This window comes from Toxotes jaculatrix, chromosome 8 (genome assembly GCF_017976425.1).
Source record: "Toxotes jaculatrix isolate fToxJac2 chromosome 8, fToxJac2.pri, whole genome shotgun sequence".
Taxonomy (NCBI): domain Eukaryota; kingdom Metazoa; phylum Chordata; class Actinopteri; family Toxotidae; genus Toxotes; species Toxotes jaculatrix.
The window spans coordinates 6,340,146-6,359,311 of record NC_054401.1 but is presented as its reverse complement, the minus strand read 5'-3'; the positions used below and the strand labels follow the sequence as shown (position 1 = coordinate 6,359,311).

Here is a 19,166-nt window from a genome sequence, read left to right as displayed (position 1 = left end):
CTTTTAGCACATCAAGTACATTTTCATCTGAATATACCTACTATACTTTTATTTGTAATGGAGTATATTCACTGCGTGTTATTACTACTTGATTATCAAACTGGGTCATAATTGTAGCTTGATAACACTGAGTCTGCCCTGACACTTGCCCCCATTTCATATTTGCATATCTGCAGTGCAGTTCCTCCCTCAACCTCTGGGGTGTGACAGCAAGTTCATCAACAGTTCCTTTGCACTTTTTTTAATGGCAAAGAAGAAGTTTCAGATTTTTGGGGGGTGAGGGGCTGGCCTTTTTTGTTCCGCTGGAGAATCCTGCTTGAACGGTGAGCAGGAGCACAACAGACCGACGAGAAACCACAACGTCGCGGACAATCGGCTAAATCACGGCGCCGGAAGGGACCACAGTGCCGCGCAAAGGAAGAGTGGTTGGAAATACGACGGTATCGCCCTCCAGCTCTGCCGTTACTAGCTCCAGGGTCAGCGGGCAGGCAAGCAACTGGCAGCTATCGCCGTTGGCCTCAACTCCTTTGCGGGTCTGGGGGGTTCTGGTAGGGGCAGGGGGCGGGGGTACACCGACAAGGGAGAAGACTACACGCCGAGAGGAGGGGGCTGGAAGTCTGAGACGCTTCCAGCCTGAAGGGGCCGGCGGTTTGGCCACAGCACCCCGGACTAGCTAGGTTGTACCCGCGCGGCTAAGTGAATGGGATGGAGCCGGGACCGTCTGGCGCTGGTAGGCTTATTTTTACTGTTGTGGTTTAACATGCTATCAATCAGGAAATCCTAGTTATGGCTGCAGATATAGACTGCAGTTGGAAAAAAAAACGAGGCACTGTAGCCCGGCCTTAACATCAGGGGGATGTATAAGGAGGCTTGGTGACAACCCTGTCTGTTGCACCGCAACGTTTAGAGAACAGAGAGTGGGAGATGGACGGGGGGCTCTCTTGCAGTCTGCACGCACAACACTTTGTAGGAAACGTTATTTTTTATCCAGATTTATGGCTGTAGACAAGCCTTTTGGAGCGCCGACAATATCCTCGGCCATGCGCGGGGGCAGGGAGGTCGTGGGAATCTCGGTGAGGAGGGACGAGGTGAAGCCCGCCTTCGAGCAGCAGCAGCTGGCTGCACCCCGCACAGCAGACCTCCCTTTTCACTGACAGGTTATGGTTGCTCCCAGTGTTCAGGTTGTCTAAAGAGTGTTTGATGTCCATACATTACGTGCGCACATTAGAGACACAAGCATAGGCCTAACCTCTGCGGAGACAGATGAATAATTTATTTATGTGGAACCAAAAATAATCGGCAATTGTGATATGTGCACATCTGCTGTTGGAGTTGACAGAACCTGTGTCTAGACTTTGAAAGAGTGAGAAGCGTGTGCGCCGCATTTGAATGTGGGGATTTTCTCTGCACGCCTCACTTTAAGATTTACAGCTGGTTCTTATCAGTGCCAGTGATGATCTTAATTTGGCAGTTTTCTTGGATCACACTGGGGTGTGAAGGCAACCAATTAAAACAAACTAGGAAGTGACTGACTTTATGCCCGGTTCTGAAGTCCACCTATTGTGGAAAATCCTGGACCTTGGCATTCATAAAACAGCCTTGAATCTGTCTTGAACCTTTGGAAGGCGGGGTTTATAGGTTGACTGCTGTCTTTTTTTTTTTTATATATATACAGAGTTAGTAACTTAAACTCTGAGAAGTCTTTGGATATATTCAGTCTCTCTTTATTTGCACAAGTAGGCCTGAGATTGAAATTACATTGTGATTCTAGATACTGAACCTTGAATTCAGTTGAATAGAGTTGTTTTTATTTTTTAAGATGGGGGAAGGGCCCCTGGGGCCCCTCACCTCAAAGTCTGCTTTTGTGTTTGAAGTGCGATAATTCAGTGTGCTATTTTCCAAGATTTAGCTGATTGCCATGTTTAGCTCATGGTCAACAGCCAATTATTCAGAGAGCCAACTAGTTTGGCCAAAACAATTGATGCATAATTGGCTGTTCCTCCTCATTCATGTACTTGGCCTGTTGTGATCTCCTGATGAGGGACAGGGTCTCCTAGTAAACATCCACTACTTCTCTGTACTTTTGAAGGGTCTTTTCATTGTGATAGTTCTTTTTCAGTTTCAGTGTGTTCTTGCATTTAAGTCCAGAGGCACTCAGCCTTTAGCATCAGCTACACTGAAGATCTGCTATTACCGTTGAAGTCAAAATTGAATTATTTACAAGCTACACATTGAACTCAGAATGCTGTTGAGTACTATCTGTTTGAAAATGTGCATAAAATTAGTTGGATTGCAAAGTTGACCAAAGGATCCTGAAACAGGAAAATTTGCAAGTTAAACGCACAAAAAACGTGACCCCCCCCCCCCCCTTTCCAGATAAAATATTAACGTAGTCATTCCCATGTGACTTGGGCTCATTACGTGTTACGTCATTATAAAGACAGTAAATAGTGGGTGTCTTCATGTTGTGATGCTGCACCAAAAGCTCTGCTTTAAGTCTTACCGCCCGGGAAAGACTGCTATTGTCTCGGGATATGTGAGAGCGCTGGCTCCGCTTCTCACCATCTGCCTTCACTGGCACGAGGGTGAAGTGTGTGTCATTGTGTGTGAGTGTGCAACGATTACAACGCACTCTAGACACTCACATATTCACACACATACATGCTTTCTCGCACATAGAGCATGTGTGGTCAACACATGCCCGCTGTCTGTTTTTATTGTGTTTGTCAGATGTGTTATAGTGGAGTGTGATTCTCCACGTAGATACAGAGCATCTTTCTGTGTTTTATAGATAATATTACTCTTCCTGTCAGTATGGCATTTTATGAACTTAGCTTATGAACTTGGCTTAGTGAACATGTGATTGAGTAGTGTGTTAGGCCCAAGGATTTCCATAGCAGCTATTTAAAGTAGGGCTTTTCCAGTTTGGGATACCCAGGCGCCTTGGCCCAATGTGGGATCACGCTCAGTGCAGGACCAAAAAGGCCGAGGTCTCTTCAGCATGACCACAGTGGCACTCTGCCTCCTCCCATCTCCTCCAACAGCCCTACACACACACACAGGTCCCCTGATATCCATGACAATACTGTGTTGCCGTGGTGTCTCCATGGTGAGGCTGGGAATGTAGAGGGGGGCCCCCTGTGTTTGTGTGTATCAGTGTGTGTTCGCTGTAGCAAGGGCGCTCCCTCTGTCATACACCCGTATTTGTGTGTGAGTGTGAGACAGAGGAGCGGGGCAGCTGGGGTCTTTGTTGTGGTGGAGGAGGGCTGTTCTCTGGGGACCCAGAGGTTAAGGCACTGGGCCCCTCTCAGGCAGGAGTCACAGCTAGCCGCACATCTAGCACCCACTCCAGGACCCCCTTCTATATTAGACCTCCTGACTGGCTCAGATTTGTTGTTAAGACATGATGCGAGGATGGACACTGATGCACAGTGTTTCCAAAATTTCAATCTATTGCTGTTTGTGACTTGAGAAATAAACAGGGGTCGGATTACCAACATCCTCAAAAAATCATGTTTTAGACCAAAATGTATAAATAACCACGTGGAACAAAAATGTCTTTTGAAACTTTTGACCACATTATGTAGAATTTCTATAAATGAATTTCTGTTAATGATACATAAAGAAGCATTTCTCTCAAGTGTTCTTTTTCCTGCCATCATTTCTCATTGTATTGCCCCCCCCCCCCCCCCCCCCCCCCCCCCGTCCCCTGTCCATCCTCCTTTCATCTAATCTGGCTGTTCCCCCCTCCTCTTCTTTATGCCTTGTCAATATTCTCCCCCAACACCGCTTATCTTACTTCTTCTGTAACACACCCCTCTCTTCCTCTCACTGACCCCAAACGCACAATTTGCTGCTTAACTTTTTCCTTCACATTGTTTTTCTTCTTCCCTATCTTCCCTCTCCCTCTTCCTTCTGTTACGGCCACTCGCTCTCGTGTCCACCTGTCATGTCCTCCTGGCCCCTGCCTACGCTTCCTTCCCGGTTTTTGCCCACATTTCACATTTCTTATCCTCTTTGCCCTGCCTCTGCTGTTGACAACCACTTCCTTTGCCACCTCCTCCCTTAACCGTTCTTTATCACTTGTGTGCCTGCTCTGCCTGTGCCTTTCCTCTGCTGTGATTTATTTTACTGTACTTGCTGTTTCTTTGTTCACACCCACTTTCCTCATTCCTGCCGTCACTGTTCTGAACCTCCTCCCCTCTGTTAACCGTCCTTGTTCATGGCTTCCTTTCCCCTGTCTTTCCAGTGCCCATGGGGGTCTTCCCCCCACCCCTGCAGCAGGTGTTCCATGCCCCCCGCCGGCCAGGCATGGGTACCGTGGGCAAGCCCATTAAGCTGCTGGCCAACTATTTTGAGGTGGAGATCCCAAAGATGGACGTCTACCACTATGAGGTGGACATTAAGCCCGACAAGTGCCCACGACGAGTCAACAGGTAATAGAACATCACAATCATGGTATTTCTTGAGTTCCACATTAATCTGAAAGATCAGTACTTGTCAGTTGTCATTTGTCAACATGCGGCAGCAAAGCATGAATTTAAGAAATAAACAAGGCGCTGAAATGTCTGTTGTCTTTGAAATTGGATAATGAAAGCCCAGCAGCCACTTGTAATCACTGTGTTGTCAGTCTTTCAGGAAGCAGCTTTCAACATGAACAGTTCAGCTGAGGTTTAAATGTAATTCTGTGTCACAACTACTTATTTGTTTTTACAGGTTGATTAACATATTGTATGTGGGGAAAATATTTTTTTAAAAATCTTTTGCAGCCAAAGAAAAACTTGTCAGTATTCAAGCAAGTCTCACGTAGAATGGTCTGACTCATTTATGTAGGAAAACAAATATTGAGACAGGATGTAGTATTACTAGATATTAAATCATTAATTGCTCAAAACCAGAGAAAAGTGAAACTTGCTTCATATTGCGTTAAACACTGCTTAAAATGGATGAAGTTAAGCTTATGTGAAAGTCAAACTGTGGCTGCTTTTGCATATGACTTACTGGGACGGAATATAAGTGTGAACGCAAATGTCTGAATGAGTAGAACTGGACTTTACAACTCCCTAGCACAAAGTAATGTTCGACGGAGCTGGTGTGTGACTAAAGCAGATCATTGTCCAGAGACTTCATGATGAGCGAGTCCGTGTGTTGATGATGTTTCTGTCCTGCCTCTTGCACACGCTGCCCAGGTGCCTCCCATCGCGTAAACCAAACAGATTATTTCCTGAAGGTGGGAGCGTGTCTCACACGGACTGTCTACGGTCGTGGGCTGTATGTGTGAACGCCCTGCAGAGTCAGGTCTTGACATTGTCCGGAGTGCATGTATGAAAACAGTTCAAGTATGACTCAACAATGTGAGAAAGGTCCAAGCATCTGTGTAGAATCGGACAAAAAATGTTAATTTTACACCAAAATTAAACACCAAGTGCGTTTCAGGTCACATCAAGCAGTAGAAAGCTTTCTTTTCCTGCAGAGGCTGTTCTCAAGTGACTGGACTGGACAGATGGTGGGGTCAAAAGTGAATCTAACTTAACTGACCCTTTCATCGTTCCTGGTGTTAATGCTGCAGAGTGTGCTTGAAGCAGCACCTGTATCGGTGGCTAAATCATTTGCTGTGTCATGTAGGTTCGGTCAAAAAGGTTGTTTTAAAATATGGATAAAGTCACTGATTTGAAAAAGTTTTTCAAAACATTATTAGATAGCATCAACATATTGTAAGTGGCTTTCCAATCAATGTATGTGATATGGGCATCTTGCAGTTTGCAAAAATTAGAATAGAGCAGGTGTATTGCAAGAAATTTAAAGGAATTCTACTTTTTGTGATGAGATGAGATGAGATGGTCTTTTAGGTTCATTAACTATTCAGGTTAGAACAGATTGGTGTTATATTAATATATTTAATATTGTCAGTTGCTGCGTGCTTATCGTCAGTATTAGCTTTTTTTCATGAAACTATTATTCCCTAGATAGTTTTTATTGGCTCCATCCATTTTTTTTCAGCCATGACAAATTGAAAACAAAAAAAAGAGCTGTCATGTTCATGATTTGTCACATTTATTACTTTAATCCAGGCAACAAACAGTACATAAACATAAATTAGAAAATTCAGGAGGGAAATGTGCTATCTGCCTTGCTGACTTTGGTCATGGCTCTCCAGAGAGCCAATTCCTCTAAAAAGAAAAAAAAAAAAAAGACTGTCTTGTCTTCCTTTGAGGGAAAAGGGCAAGATGCCACAAAACATGTGTCATCCTGTTTGATTTAGGAGAATTCATCCTTTCATGAAGGCATGAATGTCGTTTTCCCTTTTACTCTGCTTTCTCTGCTCTTGATTCCAGACTGAAATTGTCGTGTTATGCTTGTGAGTGTGAGGTGACTGTCAACAAGATATGATTGGCTATCATGTTCCACAGTCTCCTTTTGTGTGCTTTTGTTTACTCTCCCAATGTGGCTTACTAATGACCTCCGGGTATTGGATAATCGTTGATAATCGCTTAGGATGGAAAATGGAAAGAATTTGTTTAGAAAACCTAGAAATTTACCTAGAAATTGAACCATTTTCTTTAACATTTGGAGAGGGTCTTTGAGCTTCAGTCTCTTTTGGCTTTAATGTTTGAGACAAAGGGTCCAAGAAGGCATGCAAAGGTCAAGCCCTTTGACCTCTCCTTTTTCAGAATGACTCCTCATCCCCCACATTTAAATGAAGGCCAAGGCACCGTGCATTGAAAGGTGGCCCCCGGCCCACACCCCCTCTTTTTTTGTCCTTGCCTTTCCCCCCGCGACCATGAGATATTGCACCCACCAGCTGTATCTGTCTCGATCAATATTCTGTCATCTTGAGAACTGCTTCCCGACTGATCACAATAGAGCATCCCGATCAGGCGATGGGTTTAATTGACAGAGTATTGTGTTTTGTGTGTCGCTTCCTACAGGGAGGTGGTGGAGTACATGGTGCAACATTTCAAGCCCCAGCTCTTTGGCGACAGGAAGCCAGTGTATGATGGCAAGAAGAACATCTACACGGTGCTAGCACTTCCTATTGGGAGTGAGAAGGTAGGTGTTTGCAGTGCCCTTGTATTACACTGGTAGGCAGAGCTTCATATTTACTGTATGGACTTACAGGTGTGGAATCAAAAACATTAGGAAATGAAAACCATGCTAGCTAATGGGTTGTTATAATGTCAGCTACAGGTAGCCAGGCTGTTACCTGCCCTCTTGTCAGTGTTAGTAGTTGTAGCAGTAGGCATGTGAAATACCTTCATGAAAAATGAATCCTGTAAATATAGGATTTACTAAACTACAAAGCCTGATAATTAGTTTTTCTTCGTACTAGCTTACCTATATTCTAGTTACTGTTTGTTACTGTGCTTCTCTTCTTGCAGTTGTTCTTTATCTCTTCTCTCTGTTCCTGTCCTCTCTGTCCTCTGTCACTCCAGGTGGATTTTGAGGTAACCATCCCAGGCGAGGGTAAGGACCGAATCTTCAAGGTGTCCATCCGTTGGCTGGCCAAGGTTTCATGGCGCCTGCTGCAGGAGACTCTGGTCAGCGGCCGCCTGCAGGTCCCCCTCGACTCAGTTCAAGCCCTCGACGTGGCCATGCGCCATCTGGCCTCTATGAGGTACACTAAAGGAACCTTTTCTTTCTTAGGTGGACTGGTCCAGATGCTCGCACACGGAGAAGTACTCATACTACAACAGTCCAAAAAATCATGTTTTTGCGGAGTTCATTTTTGTTGACATTGCAATCATGCAGCCTAGCAAGGTTAACTGGGTTGTTCCATTCACTTGCATCAGACCATCATAGCTCCAGGGGTCAGAGTATCTAAACAAAAGATGCTTGTTAGCTGAGACTTGTGTGAAAGTGTCCACTGAACAATGCTGAGCAGTGGAATAATGATAACTGGCTTGAGGACTTGACCTGAAAATGGTCAAAAAGGATGTCCTCAAGCTACAAAAGTAATTTCAAAGATAATGTTTCATCATGTCTCCACATTTTTTTGCTTGTCCCTGAAAAGACTTTTCTGGTTAAAATAGCGCAATTCCTTTGTTCAATATTGCTGTTTCTCCATTTAGGTTTTCTTGTTTTTTTTTCTGATAGTTACTAAAAGTTAACTCATTCTGAAACCTCCGACATGAGACATCACCTTTACTGGACATGATGTGAGACTGAAGTCATGTTCTGAATTCAGTCAAGTCATTCTGCACATTCATTATTTTCATTTTCACCTCCCCACTTCCTCCAATTAGGTACACTCCAGTGGGCCGTTCATTTTTCTCCCCACCCGAAGGATACTACCACCCACTGGGTGGGGGGAGGGAAGTCTGGTTTGGCTTCCACCAGTCTGTGCGCCCCGCCATGTGGAAGATGATGCTTAACATTGATGGTGAGTCACTGAAGACAAGCTCACCAGAGTGTGTGTAGTCAGTCAGTGATCTCAGTGTCTGAAATTGCATGACTAGGCAGAAACAGTGGGACAGAAAGGGTGAAAAGTAAAATTTAATCTTGGACCAAAGAAGATGTGAAACGTCTGTGATTTATAATTATGATATCATAAATATAGGATGCTGCTCTCCTTTCTATTGACAGCTTGTATTTCTTTTTTTAATTGACTCTGATAAATGCCTTAAAATTTTTAAGGTAAATACTGAATAAAGGTTTGGACATCCATGCACCTTTTTGTTGAGTTTCTCTTCTCTGACTTTTCTGGACCTGTTGCTGCTCTCTGTCTCCCTCTAGTGTCCGCCACGGCCTTCTACAAAGCCCAGCCTGTAATTGAGTTCATGTGTGAGGTTTTGGATATTCGCAACATCGACGAGCAGCCCAAGACTCTCACGGACTCACAAAGGGTCCGCTTCACAAAGGAGATTAAAGGTGGGCTACTAGACAGTGTGAAAGTCCCAGCCAAACATCATCATGAGCCCAAAGTATATTTACCCATTATACACTTGGCAAAAGCATTTTAAAACTCTTCTTGGCGCTTTATACATTTATACATCGTACATGATCATTTCCTTTTTACCTTTGTGATTCTAGTGCTTTGTTCTATCATAAGAAGCTCTTTTAGTTACTTTGCTTCTAATGATCTTGTCTCTTTTTGTGTCAGTGTATGTTAATTATTGTGAACCATACTTGTTGTTGACAGGCTTGAAGGTGGAGGTGACCCACTGCGGCCAAATGAAGAGAAAGTATCGTGTATGCAATGTCACCCGACGTCCTGCCAGCCACCAGACGTAAGTACAACATTAACATACATTATATCAACATTAATTTACATTCTATTACATTCATTTAGCACCACATGCACGACCGCTATGTATATTCGATCAGATACACATACTGATGATCTTAATGCATACATCTGCATGAGAAGGATATCCCCAAATTAGTCATATAGTTTGCATAGTCCACGCAGATACATATATAACCAGTTTGCAATAGAGACCTGGAAGTACAACAAGCTGTGCACTCAACAAGTTTATGCAAATGTGTTAGCAAATGGTTTCCATTTCACGCATCCAGTACATATGGAGCAACATTAGCAGCCATTAGAAGTTGTGCATGTGTCCATCTGATGAATCTAAGTCAAATATTCACTTTCCTTTTAACTCTTTTTCTTTTTGGTTTACATATATGGCTAAAGCTAAATGCTAAGTGTTCCACTATGTTCAGTAGCTAGTAACTTAATTCTGTCTGCCATTTGGTTAATCAGACCTTTTGGCTGCCTGCTGCAGCTGGAAATGAGGTGACGAGAGTGAGTCAAAACAGTAAATTTATGTGGCGGAAAACAAGAGCATTGAGCTAAAAAAAGATGCTGAAACGCTGTCGGTTCATCACTACAAGCTGCTCCTCTCATATACAAATTGTCATTTGATCCTTGTTAATATAAAATTATTGATTATAGCAGCTTTAATGTTTGCATCAACAAGCCCTCATCAGTATTTTATCAGGTATTTTATTCAGAACTAAAACGATTTGGGTAGTTGTTTGACAGATTAGAAGTTTGGACTAAATAGTCTGACAAGGTGTGTACTTTTCCATTACTTTCAACATTATATTGACTAAACAATTTTAATCAATTAAAAAAATTTTTTTTTTGACAATGGACATAACTCTGGAGCACACCTTAAAACCTGACTGAACCTGCCAATCAGGAGTGTGTAGGCGTGCAGTCATTCGTGTTTCTCATTCCTTTTATTTATTTATTTATTTTTTTGGCCAGGTTTCCCCTCCAGCTCGAAAGTGGGCAGACAGTAGAATGTACAGTGGCCCAGTACTTCAAGCAGAAGTACAACCTGCAGCTAAAATACCCCCACCTACCCTGTCTACAGGTGGGCCAGGAGCAGAAGCACACCTACCTGCCCCTGGAGGTGAGGAAGGGTTCAAGGATGATTTAACTGTGATACAATAACTGAGGTCATCATTTAAACATATAACCAACCGGGAAGTGTTCCTGTGTAATCACCAAATTGTTTGGATTATTTGTGCAACACCATGTACACTGTCTTATGTCTACTAACTCTTTCGAGGTGCAAACAGTGTACATACAGTGTTTACAACCTACTGAATTTGGGTTTACTTGTTCCAGGTGTGTAACATTGTAGCTGGTCAACGATGCATCAAGAAACTGACAGATAATCAGACCTCCACTATGATCAAAGCCACAGCTCGCTCTGCACCTGACAGGCAAGAGGAGATCAGCAGGCTGGTGAGTTGTAGAGACAGCTGGTGGGTGGAGGCTGGTGGGTGATGTAGCAACATTGTATAGAAACGTATGACTCAGTGATTTATAATGCAAGTCACAAAGGCAGTGAGATATGATGGATGACCTTCACTCTCCACAGATGAAGAATGCCAACTTCAACCTGGACCCGTACATCCAGGAGTTTGGGATCAAAGTGAAGGATGACATGGCTGAGGTGACGGGCAGAGTGCTCCCTGCCCCGATCCTGCAGTATGGAGGACGGGTAAAAAAATTATTCATTTGTCGGCTTAAAGAAATCATTTTTTTAGTTAAAATAAATCAATCTTAGTGTGCAGTGTACGTAATTTTATTGTAGATCTGACCTGATTTGGTTTAATCATTCTCTCCTCTGGTCCTCTCTTACACAGAATCGTGCCATAGCTACCCCCAACCAGGGAGTGTGGGACATGAGAGGGAAGCAGTTTTATAACGGCATTGAGATCAAAGTGTGGGCGATTGCCTGCTTTGCCCCCCAGAAACAGTGCAGAGAAGAGGTGCTCAAGTAAGGACTAATGAGCGGGAGCAGTGGGAATTCATTTTTTTTGATGGGGGATTAAACAGTTTTCCCCATAACATTTTTGGCTGTCTCACATTGGATTGTAGTAAATCATTAGCCACTTTTAATTTAGCTGTTTCGCAGGAGAAAAAATGTGCACATTTAATGCTGTTTATTAAGCACCTCAGAGGAAGTTATTTCTTTCTCTACAAATTACATTTCTTTCCAAAACAGTTCTAAAGACTTTGGGGCAGAGACATAAAAACATGGCACATGATCACATCTCCTGTGCAAAACAACAGATACAGTGCAAGACAAACATCTAACAGGCTGTTAGATGTTTGTTAGTAACAGCACAACATTAAAAACCTTAGCTAGCCGTAGTTTGCGTAGCTGAGTCATCCACTCTGGTTTCCTCTCAGGAACTTCACAGACCAGCTGCGTAAGATCTCTAAGGATGCTGGGATGCCGATTCAGGGCCAGCCATGCTTCTGTAAATATGCCCAGGGAGCAGACAGCGTGGAGCCCATGTTCAGACACCTGAAGAACACCTACTCTGGACTTCAGCTCATCATTGTCATCCTGCCAGGAAAAACTCCCGTATATGGTATGCTGTTACTTTTTTTTTTTTTTTTTTTTTTACATACACACACTGTTTGTCGTGATGAGAGTCTGTTGTCATTTCACACAGACAAATGATCATGTATTGAAAGAAGAAAGGGTCTAAAATAGTCATCAAACCACAGAACCATCTACAGGCATACTCTGTCAAAGCATATATATCAGTAAACATCAAGATGGTTTATTGGAAAGCTGAGCTTCACAAAACACTCCTTCTGCTCTTTAACATAACTGTGTTCTTCACATTTCCAAACTGTGCCTTTCAGCGGAGGTAAAGCGTGTGGGAGATACCCTCTTGGGCATGGCCACACAGTGCGTTCAGGTGAAGAACGTGGTGAAGACGTCACCTCAGACCCTCTCCAACCTCTGCCTCAAGATCAATGTGAAGCTGGGAGGCATCAACAACATCCTGGTGCCCCACCAGCGGTGAGCATCTGTTTGGCTGCTTTTGAATCAGTTGCATATGCTTATGGCAACAACAGTGAGAATTTTAATAATACCACTGTCACTAATAGCTGCCACAGTTCTTAACTGTTCACACATGACCTGGGGGTGCAACTTTTCTATATATATGTCCCTGTTTAACCAAAGAATTATGCCAGCAATATTGTAAAAAAAAATTAATGCTTAAGACACAGGTTTTGTAAACAAAAACTACACTTTAGAATTTAATTGAAAGCCCCCAGGTCCGACTGGCTGAACTAAATTGACTCACCTCAGCATTTAATCCTGTGATGATATTATATCCATGTTGATAATATATCCTCAAAAGCAACCATGCCCTGTCTTTATTAGCAAGTGTAATTTGCAACTCCTCCTCCATTCGTGCTCTCAGGTCAGCAGTGTTTCAGCAGCCGGTAATCTTCCTGGGAGCGGACGTCACGCACCCCCCTGCTGGAGATGGCAAGAAGCCCTCCATTACTGCTGTAAGTCTCAGAAATAACACCTTCATTGAACTACACGAGTTGACCTTGAACACAGTCTCAGGAAAAGGAAGGGAATGAACTATTGCGTGTCACACAAACTCAGGCCACTTGTCAAATCTGGGCGTGCACGTTCAGCCATGGGGTGGGGAGTAGTGGTTTTGGCTTCGGTAACTTGTGAAGGGCATTTCTCATCATTCATTCTTACTTAAAGAGTAGAACATTACTTGATTAATCAAAAGAAAATGCAGGCCATTTGATAATGGGAATAACTGTTAGTTGCAACAACAGATTGAGTATTTTTTTTCTGTGTTTTTATTATTTAAAGAACACAGATTTGACATTACCAGTAGGGGTTCTGAGGAACTGTTCTAAAGACTGGGTTTGGGTTTTCTGTTCATCACTGTCTTTGTTAGCTATTGGAGCCAGAAAATCCAGATTTGGTCTAAGTGGACAGGCTGAGACACATTTTAAACATAATTCTTGTTATTTTTTTTAGTATAACTCAAAATTTGACACCAATACATACTCTAAAAGAAGATAATTCATTTTCTACTTCAAGAGAGAAAACTTTTTTTTTTTTTTTTTAAACTACAGTACCATCAGTTTTTAACATCAGCTGTTTAAGGTATTTGGCTGCCACTTAGGAAAGATGACCAACTGGTCAAAGTAATGCATTTATATGCTTCAAAGAATCAGCATGGATGTCAGGCAGGTTCTGCCCACTGCTTCTGCTTCTGTTGGACACAGCAGCACCAAATGCAGCAGCTGTGTCAGCTGTGACACACAGATGGCTTCAAATGGATCAAAATTGTATCTGGTGAATATTTGCTTTTACGGTCAGTGGATAGTTTTTCAAAGCATTTCAAAGCCATAAAGCTTTTTGTAGCTAATTATAAGTATATGGTTTTGTGAAGTGAAAATTACATATTGAAGTAAGTCACAGAATAGCGTGGCTTCTCTGATGGCAACCCAGATGCTAAGATGGAAATGGCACTCCTTTTATAGGCAAATTAAAAAAAACAAAAAAAACATCAAGGGCATGTAAATAATGCAAATTACCTTAGGCTGTCATAGAAAAACAAACGCACATGTTTGAGGTTGCTTGGTGACAGTGGCACTGGGTGGTCATGGCACACAGTAGTGCTGGTAAGATAGGAATCCAACAGCCATAAATAATATGTTTAAGACAGAAAAGCTTTTATCATCTTTAATCTCTAATGACATTCAGCACACAAGTGAATCATCAGTGTTAACTGGTATTGGTTTGACTGTTAACACGCGTGTACAATAGAAATAAGTAAATACTGTTATGTTCACTAGTTTTAGCCCTAATTTACAGATGTAAGTACTGTGTACTCTGAGGCTGTTCATAACATTTACCAAGGAATTAAGCCTCTAACCGTAGAGGTCTTCTGGCTGATCAGAACACTTACTTTTCTGTTGCATTAAATTAGTGGTAAATGCCCAAGTGAACACTGCTTTGAAAGTCAAATTCATAAGAAACGTCTGTGGCCGATTTGTCTCTTTGTTTAGACTTGGATACACAATAAATGACGCTGAACAAAGGGGGGAAAAAAAGTAGTAAGAGAGGAGTTTGTGAGCTCATCACTGACTCACATTCAAAAAGGAAATGACGTCAACCGTAGTCCGCCCTTGACCTCAGCTCAGCTTTGGTTGGCTGTGTTGTTGCCTAGCAATTATGACAAACGCTTGAGTCACACAGAGAGAGAAGAATGGGCAGAGGAGAGTCTGTCTTGATCCTCCTGACTGAGGAGAAAACTGGTGAAAAATGATGATTGTACTGCAGTGAGAGCATTTGAGGGAAGAAAAATAAAAGGTTGATGCTGAGCCTCCTATGCTCTCCAATCACAGCCACTAGGGGAAGCAAACATGCAGAAATACATATTGACAATTGTGAGAGGACAATGAGACCATTGCAGCATGAATGCTGTTAACACAAAACAGATATTTTATATTGTATTTATGTTTTCTTGACAGCATCTTGTGTTGTTTCTGTTGCCTTTTTTTTTTTTTTAATCTTAACTCGATAGAGGCTCTGGTTTTAATTTGGAGAACAATGCTACAGCAATAGCTTAGCTTTTCAAATAAGTCTTTTAGAGTCCTACCCAAAGACACTTTGACACTGAGTAAATTAAAGGAGGAGTAAATAATTCTGGGGGACAACTGCTAATATTTCAACTCAACAACAAAACAAATACCCCCACCCCCCAAGAAATGTTGTGGGTTAGCAAACTGTTGCTATAGTTGCCATTGCTAGGCTCTCTGCTGCTATAACTAACGTCACACCAACAGCATATCTTGTCAAACTAGACAGTTAGCCGAACATCCGTGGGCAAGTGATTTAATGTTAAGAGACACAAACGTGATACAGGTACCTACTTGCTTACTTTCCAGTTGGGATTAGCTACCACAAACATTCAACGGGACAAAATAATACTGACCTACTAGCTCGCTGAAGCATAGCAAAACTCATGTTTTACACACTTGTTTTTGCCTGTGTGTGCTCCTAACCCTGACAGTGCCATGTTCAACTCGGTCACTTGTTTCCTCCCCTCTTTCACAGGTGGTAGGCAGTATGGATGCTCATCCCAGCAGATACTGTGCCACAGTGCGAGTCCAGAGACCCAGACAGGAGATCATTGAAGATTTGTCCTACATGGTGCGTGAACTGCTGATTCAGTTCTACAAGTCGACTCGCTTCAAGCCCACCAGGATCATTTTCTACAGAGATGGCGTTCCTGAGGGGCAGTTGCCGCAGGTATATTAGATGGGATGGGTTACCATGCTAGACACCACTCAATTGTCCAAAATGTGTTCAAATTTGTGATTTCCTGTCTCTTCATTTGCATAATAATGACAGTGTACATTTGCATTTTTGTATAAAAATAACCATCAGCTTCATTGCTAATAAAAAATGCTCTTATAGATTCTCCATTATGAGCTCCTGGCCATCAGAGATGCATGTATAAAGCTGGAGAAAGACTATCAGCCAGGCATCACCTACATTGTGGTGCAGAAACGCCACCACACACGCCTCTTCTGTGCTGACAAGTCTGAAAGAGTGAGCTTTTTATTATCTAACACAATTTGTGCTCATTTCATTAGACACAGATGGTTTCTTATGTGTAATAATTTTTACTTTGCGTCTTTGTTTGATAGATTGGGAAGAGTGGGAATATTCCTGCAGGGACTACAGTGGACACCAGCATCACTCATCCCTTTGAGTTTGACTTCTACTTGTGCAGCCATGCAGGCATACAGGTAATGGCAGAAACAAAATGCCTTTGTGTTAAATTAAGCTTTTAAACTCCCTGAATAGATTATAAGAATGATGAATGCCTTTGACCCCAAATCCAACAAATCAGATTTGGTTGTTTTACATAACCTGTTTTTTAGCACGCATATTTCATCTAATTTTCATTGCCTTCTCTCTGTCTCCAGGGTACCAGCCGGCCGTCTCATTACTACGTCCTTTGGGACGACAATCGTTTCACGGCAGATGAGTTGCAGATTCTAACCTACCAGTTGTGCCACACTTACGTGCGTTGTACCCGCTCAGTCTCCATCCCTGCTCCAGCCTACTATGCTCGTCTAGTGGCCTTCCGTGCCCGCTACCATCTGGTGGACAAAGAACATGACAGGTTAGTGTGGTTACTGAAGATATAACACAAGGTTTCTCAAACTTTTATAGCCTATGACCCCATTTTTGGCTCCCAGAAATTAGAGAATTTGTGTTTAACTATGGCAAAGGCCTTCTTCTCTGTTTTTTTTTTTTTTTTCAGAAGGAGTGAAATGTTTAGAACCCAAGTTTGAGAGACAGTGTGATTGGTGACTTTATTCCAATAATCGAATATTAGGAGTCGCTGATCTTTGTTCTGCATCTTCTCTCCTTGTCATCTTTGCAGTGGAGAGGGCAGCCACGTGTCTGGTCAGAGTAACGGTCGGGACCCACAGGCACTGGCTAAAGCTGTTCAGATTCACCATGACACCCTGAGGACCATGTACTTCGCCTGAGCTACACCAACCATCACCACCATCGACCCCCTCCCACCTCATTTCTACCTGAGTGGGCAGATGGCCCGCCATCACCTCATCCCCATCCCTTATTCCCAATGACTGCCCACTACACATACTCCACAGACCTGCCAGTCAGTCACCCAAATCCAACAAACATAAGGCCCTTCACCTGTAAGACACAGGCAGACTCTACAGCCTCATGCACTCAAAAGGTTATGAATATTATTATTGTCATTTTGTTGTTTTTACTTTACCAGGACTATTGCTCTTTTTATGTTGAATTTTTAAAACGTGGGTATTATTATGTAATTGTATTGTACGCTACCTTCACACTCCTATGTATGTAAGTATGCAATACGGATGGGAGGTAAATAGGCGATAAAAAGAAAAAAATCCTGAAAACTTTTTTAACTGCCACCACAATGCTGCCTCTTTACCCATCCGAATGCCGGATGCCAGTGTTCCAAGCCCCTTAGTATGGGGATCCTCCAGAGGGGTGGTACTGGGCACGCACACTTACATTTATCATTTTAATGTTGTCATGAACTACATTCATGTTTTTAATGTTTTTGAATAATGTTATTTTTTTAAACAGCCTTGAGGAGTCTGAGGTATGGTACATTAGCACTTAGTGTTAGCATGTAGGTGCCACCAGTCCTGCACATAAGAGTTTGTTAGTACATTTGAGGCTAGCCCTCGGGTCTTTATATTAGCAGAGACAGAAAGAGCAGGTGTAGCATATCGTAGACACAGGAGAGAAGTCCTGCCGCACTCTCTGTGCTGGATAGCCAGTCCCTTAGAGATTTAGCCTATAGAGGCAAGCTTAGCATAACAATAGAGGGACCATTTGCATAGAGTGTATCAAATATACTTGCACCCCATGCACCTAAACCAGCATTATTAACCAGCCAAAAGTGATGCCAACCAATGGAAAAGGGGCACTTAAACAGGAAGATAATCTTTTATTTCTGTATGCATTGCTCTTTTAGGATATACGAGGCACTTTTTTATTTACTTATTGATTTATTTTACTTCGAAATGGTGAGACTTGTCTGTCCTGAGGCTTGACACACAGACTACTTTTAAGTTTTCACACCCACACTCTCATAGCTTTCAGAACAAAGAGGTAACTAAGGCAATAGGCAAGGTCAACACTCCTCTGTAGATTTGAATACAGGCAAATATTAAGTCTGTGATCACTTAAGTGCTGCAAAGCTGAACTCACATTCAGCAGTTGACCTTGCTCCGATCATTCTGCACATTCCAACACATATTGATGGACATGAGGACATTGGTGGTTGAGGTCAACTTCCACCCACGCACTTCTTTGCGTACCTGTACACACCATCCTGCACCTGTCCCATTTTTACACAAAGCTCTTCCCTCTGCAGGCATTTACAGCTCATGGCCTGAATAGCAGAAGCACACACATCTCTGCCCTCGCAGTCTCTTTCTAAGCATGTAGAGACCAGCCTCTTCAAATGCACTTGTCCCCTTTTTTCCCTCCAAGCCAATCTATCACTTGTCACCGTTTGCATCATCACCCTCTATCCTTTTCACTTTTAACCTGTAGCATCCCCTGCCCCAATCCCCTAGCTTGTGTTAGCCAGTCCCCATTGGTGCTCTGTGTGCATGGGCAGCACAGATAGGGGATTGCTACATTGGACAGGGTGGGCCACTATTACTACTACTTAATATGCCCTGCCTTTACATCTAGTCACTTTCTGGATTAGTGAAAAAAAATGCATGTAATTATTTTTACGACTGGATATTCTGAGCCACCTTATTTTGGTTTTCTTAGAGGTAGGAGCTGTGCGCTCACCACTGCCTGTCAGTTGTTTTGCCTCGATTGTGTAATGGTTATAAAGACTGCTTTTTCCTTTGTTATTATTATTATGAATATTGTGACTAGTGTCGGAGTGTATCCTCAAGAGGGCACTGTGGAGACGGTCTCAAAATTCCACCTCAGTTGCCCTTTAAGCGCCTCAAATCTTGTCTGATGGTCAGAGCCCCTTTGAGATGAAAGGGATCAAAAGATAAGAGATCAGATGAGTTTGATTTTTAAATCATGTTTATGAACTTGCATAATCAAAATGCCTTTGTACACCGTTTTACTGATCCTTCATTGTGTCCAAGGTGATTTGTATATATAAATATATAATATTAACCTGTTATGTATTTTGGCTCACCAGTTGCCGGGCCTTTCACAGTTGAGGCCAGTGTTCTACCCCTCATTCTGTGCTAAAAAAAAAAAAAAAAAAAAAGAAAATCAGTCTGGGGTCATTTCCCAGCACCACTGAAACCAGATGCAGTTCTTCACTCACTGAAGCCACAAAGCACCTTGCAA

The 19,166-nt window shown here is 42.6% G+C and overlaps 1 protein-coding gene across 1 annotated transcript; it reads left to right on the top strand.

The window, feature by feature from the left end:
- The first annotated feature begins 267 nt into the window (after window positions 1–267).
- On the top strand, window positions 268–19,156 carry ago1 (argonaute RISC component 1). The gene is made up of 19 exons (XM_041044793.1): window positions 268–730; window positions 4,250–4,436; window positions 6,930–7,050; window positions 7,434–7,615; window positions 8,244–8,380; window positions 8,734–8,868; window positions 9,140–9,227; window positions 10,217–10,364; window positions 10,583–10,702; window positions 10,839–10,961; window positions 11,107–11,240; window positions 11,657–11,841; window positions 12,122–12,281; window positions 12,691–12,781; window positions 15,366–15,560; window positions 15,729–15,863; window positions 15,962–16,063; window positions 16,244–16,443; window positions 16,708–19,156. Exons 1-19 carry the CDS (start codon window positions 706–708, stop codon window positions 16,814–16,816), a joined length of 2,577 nt encoding a protein of 858 aa, XP_040900727.1. The 5' UTR covers window positions 268–705; the 3' UTR covers window positions 16,817–19,156.
- Window positions 19,157–19,166: the final 10 nt, after the last annotated feature.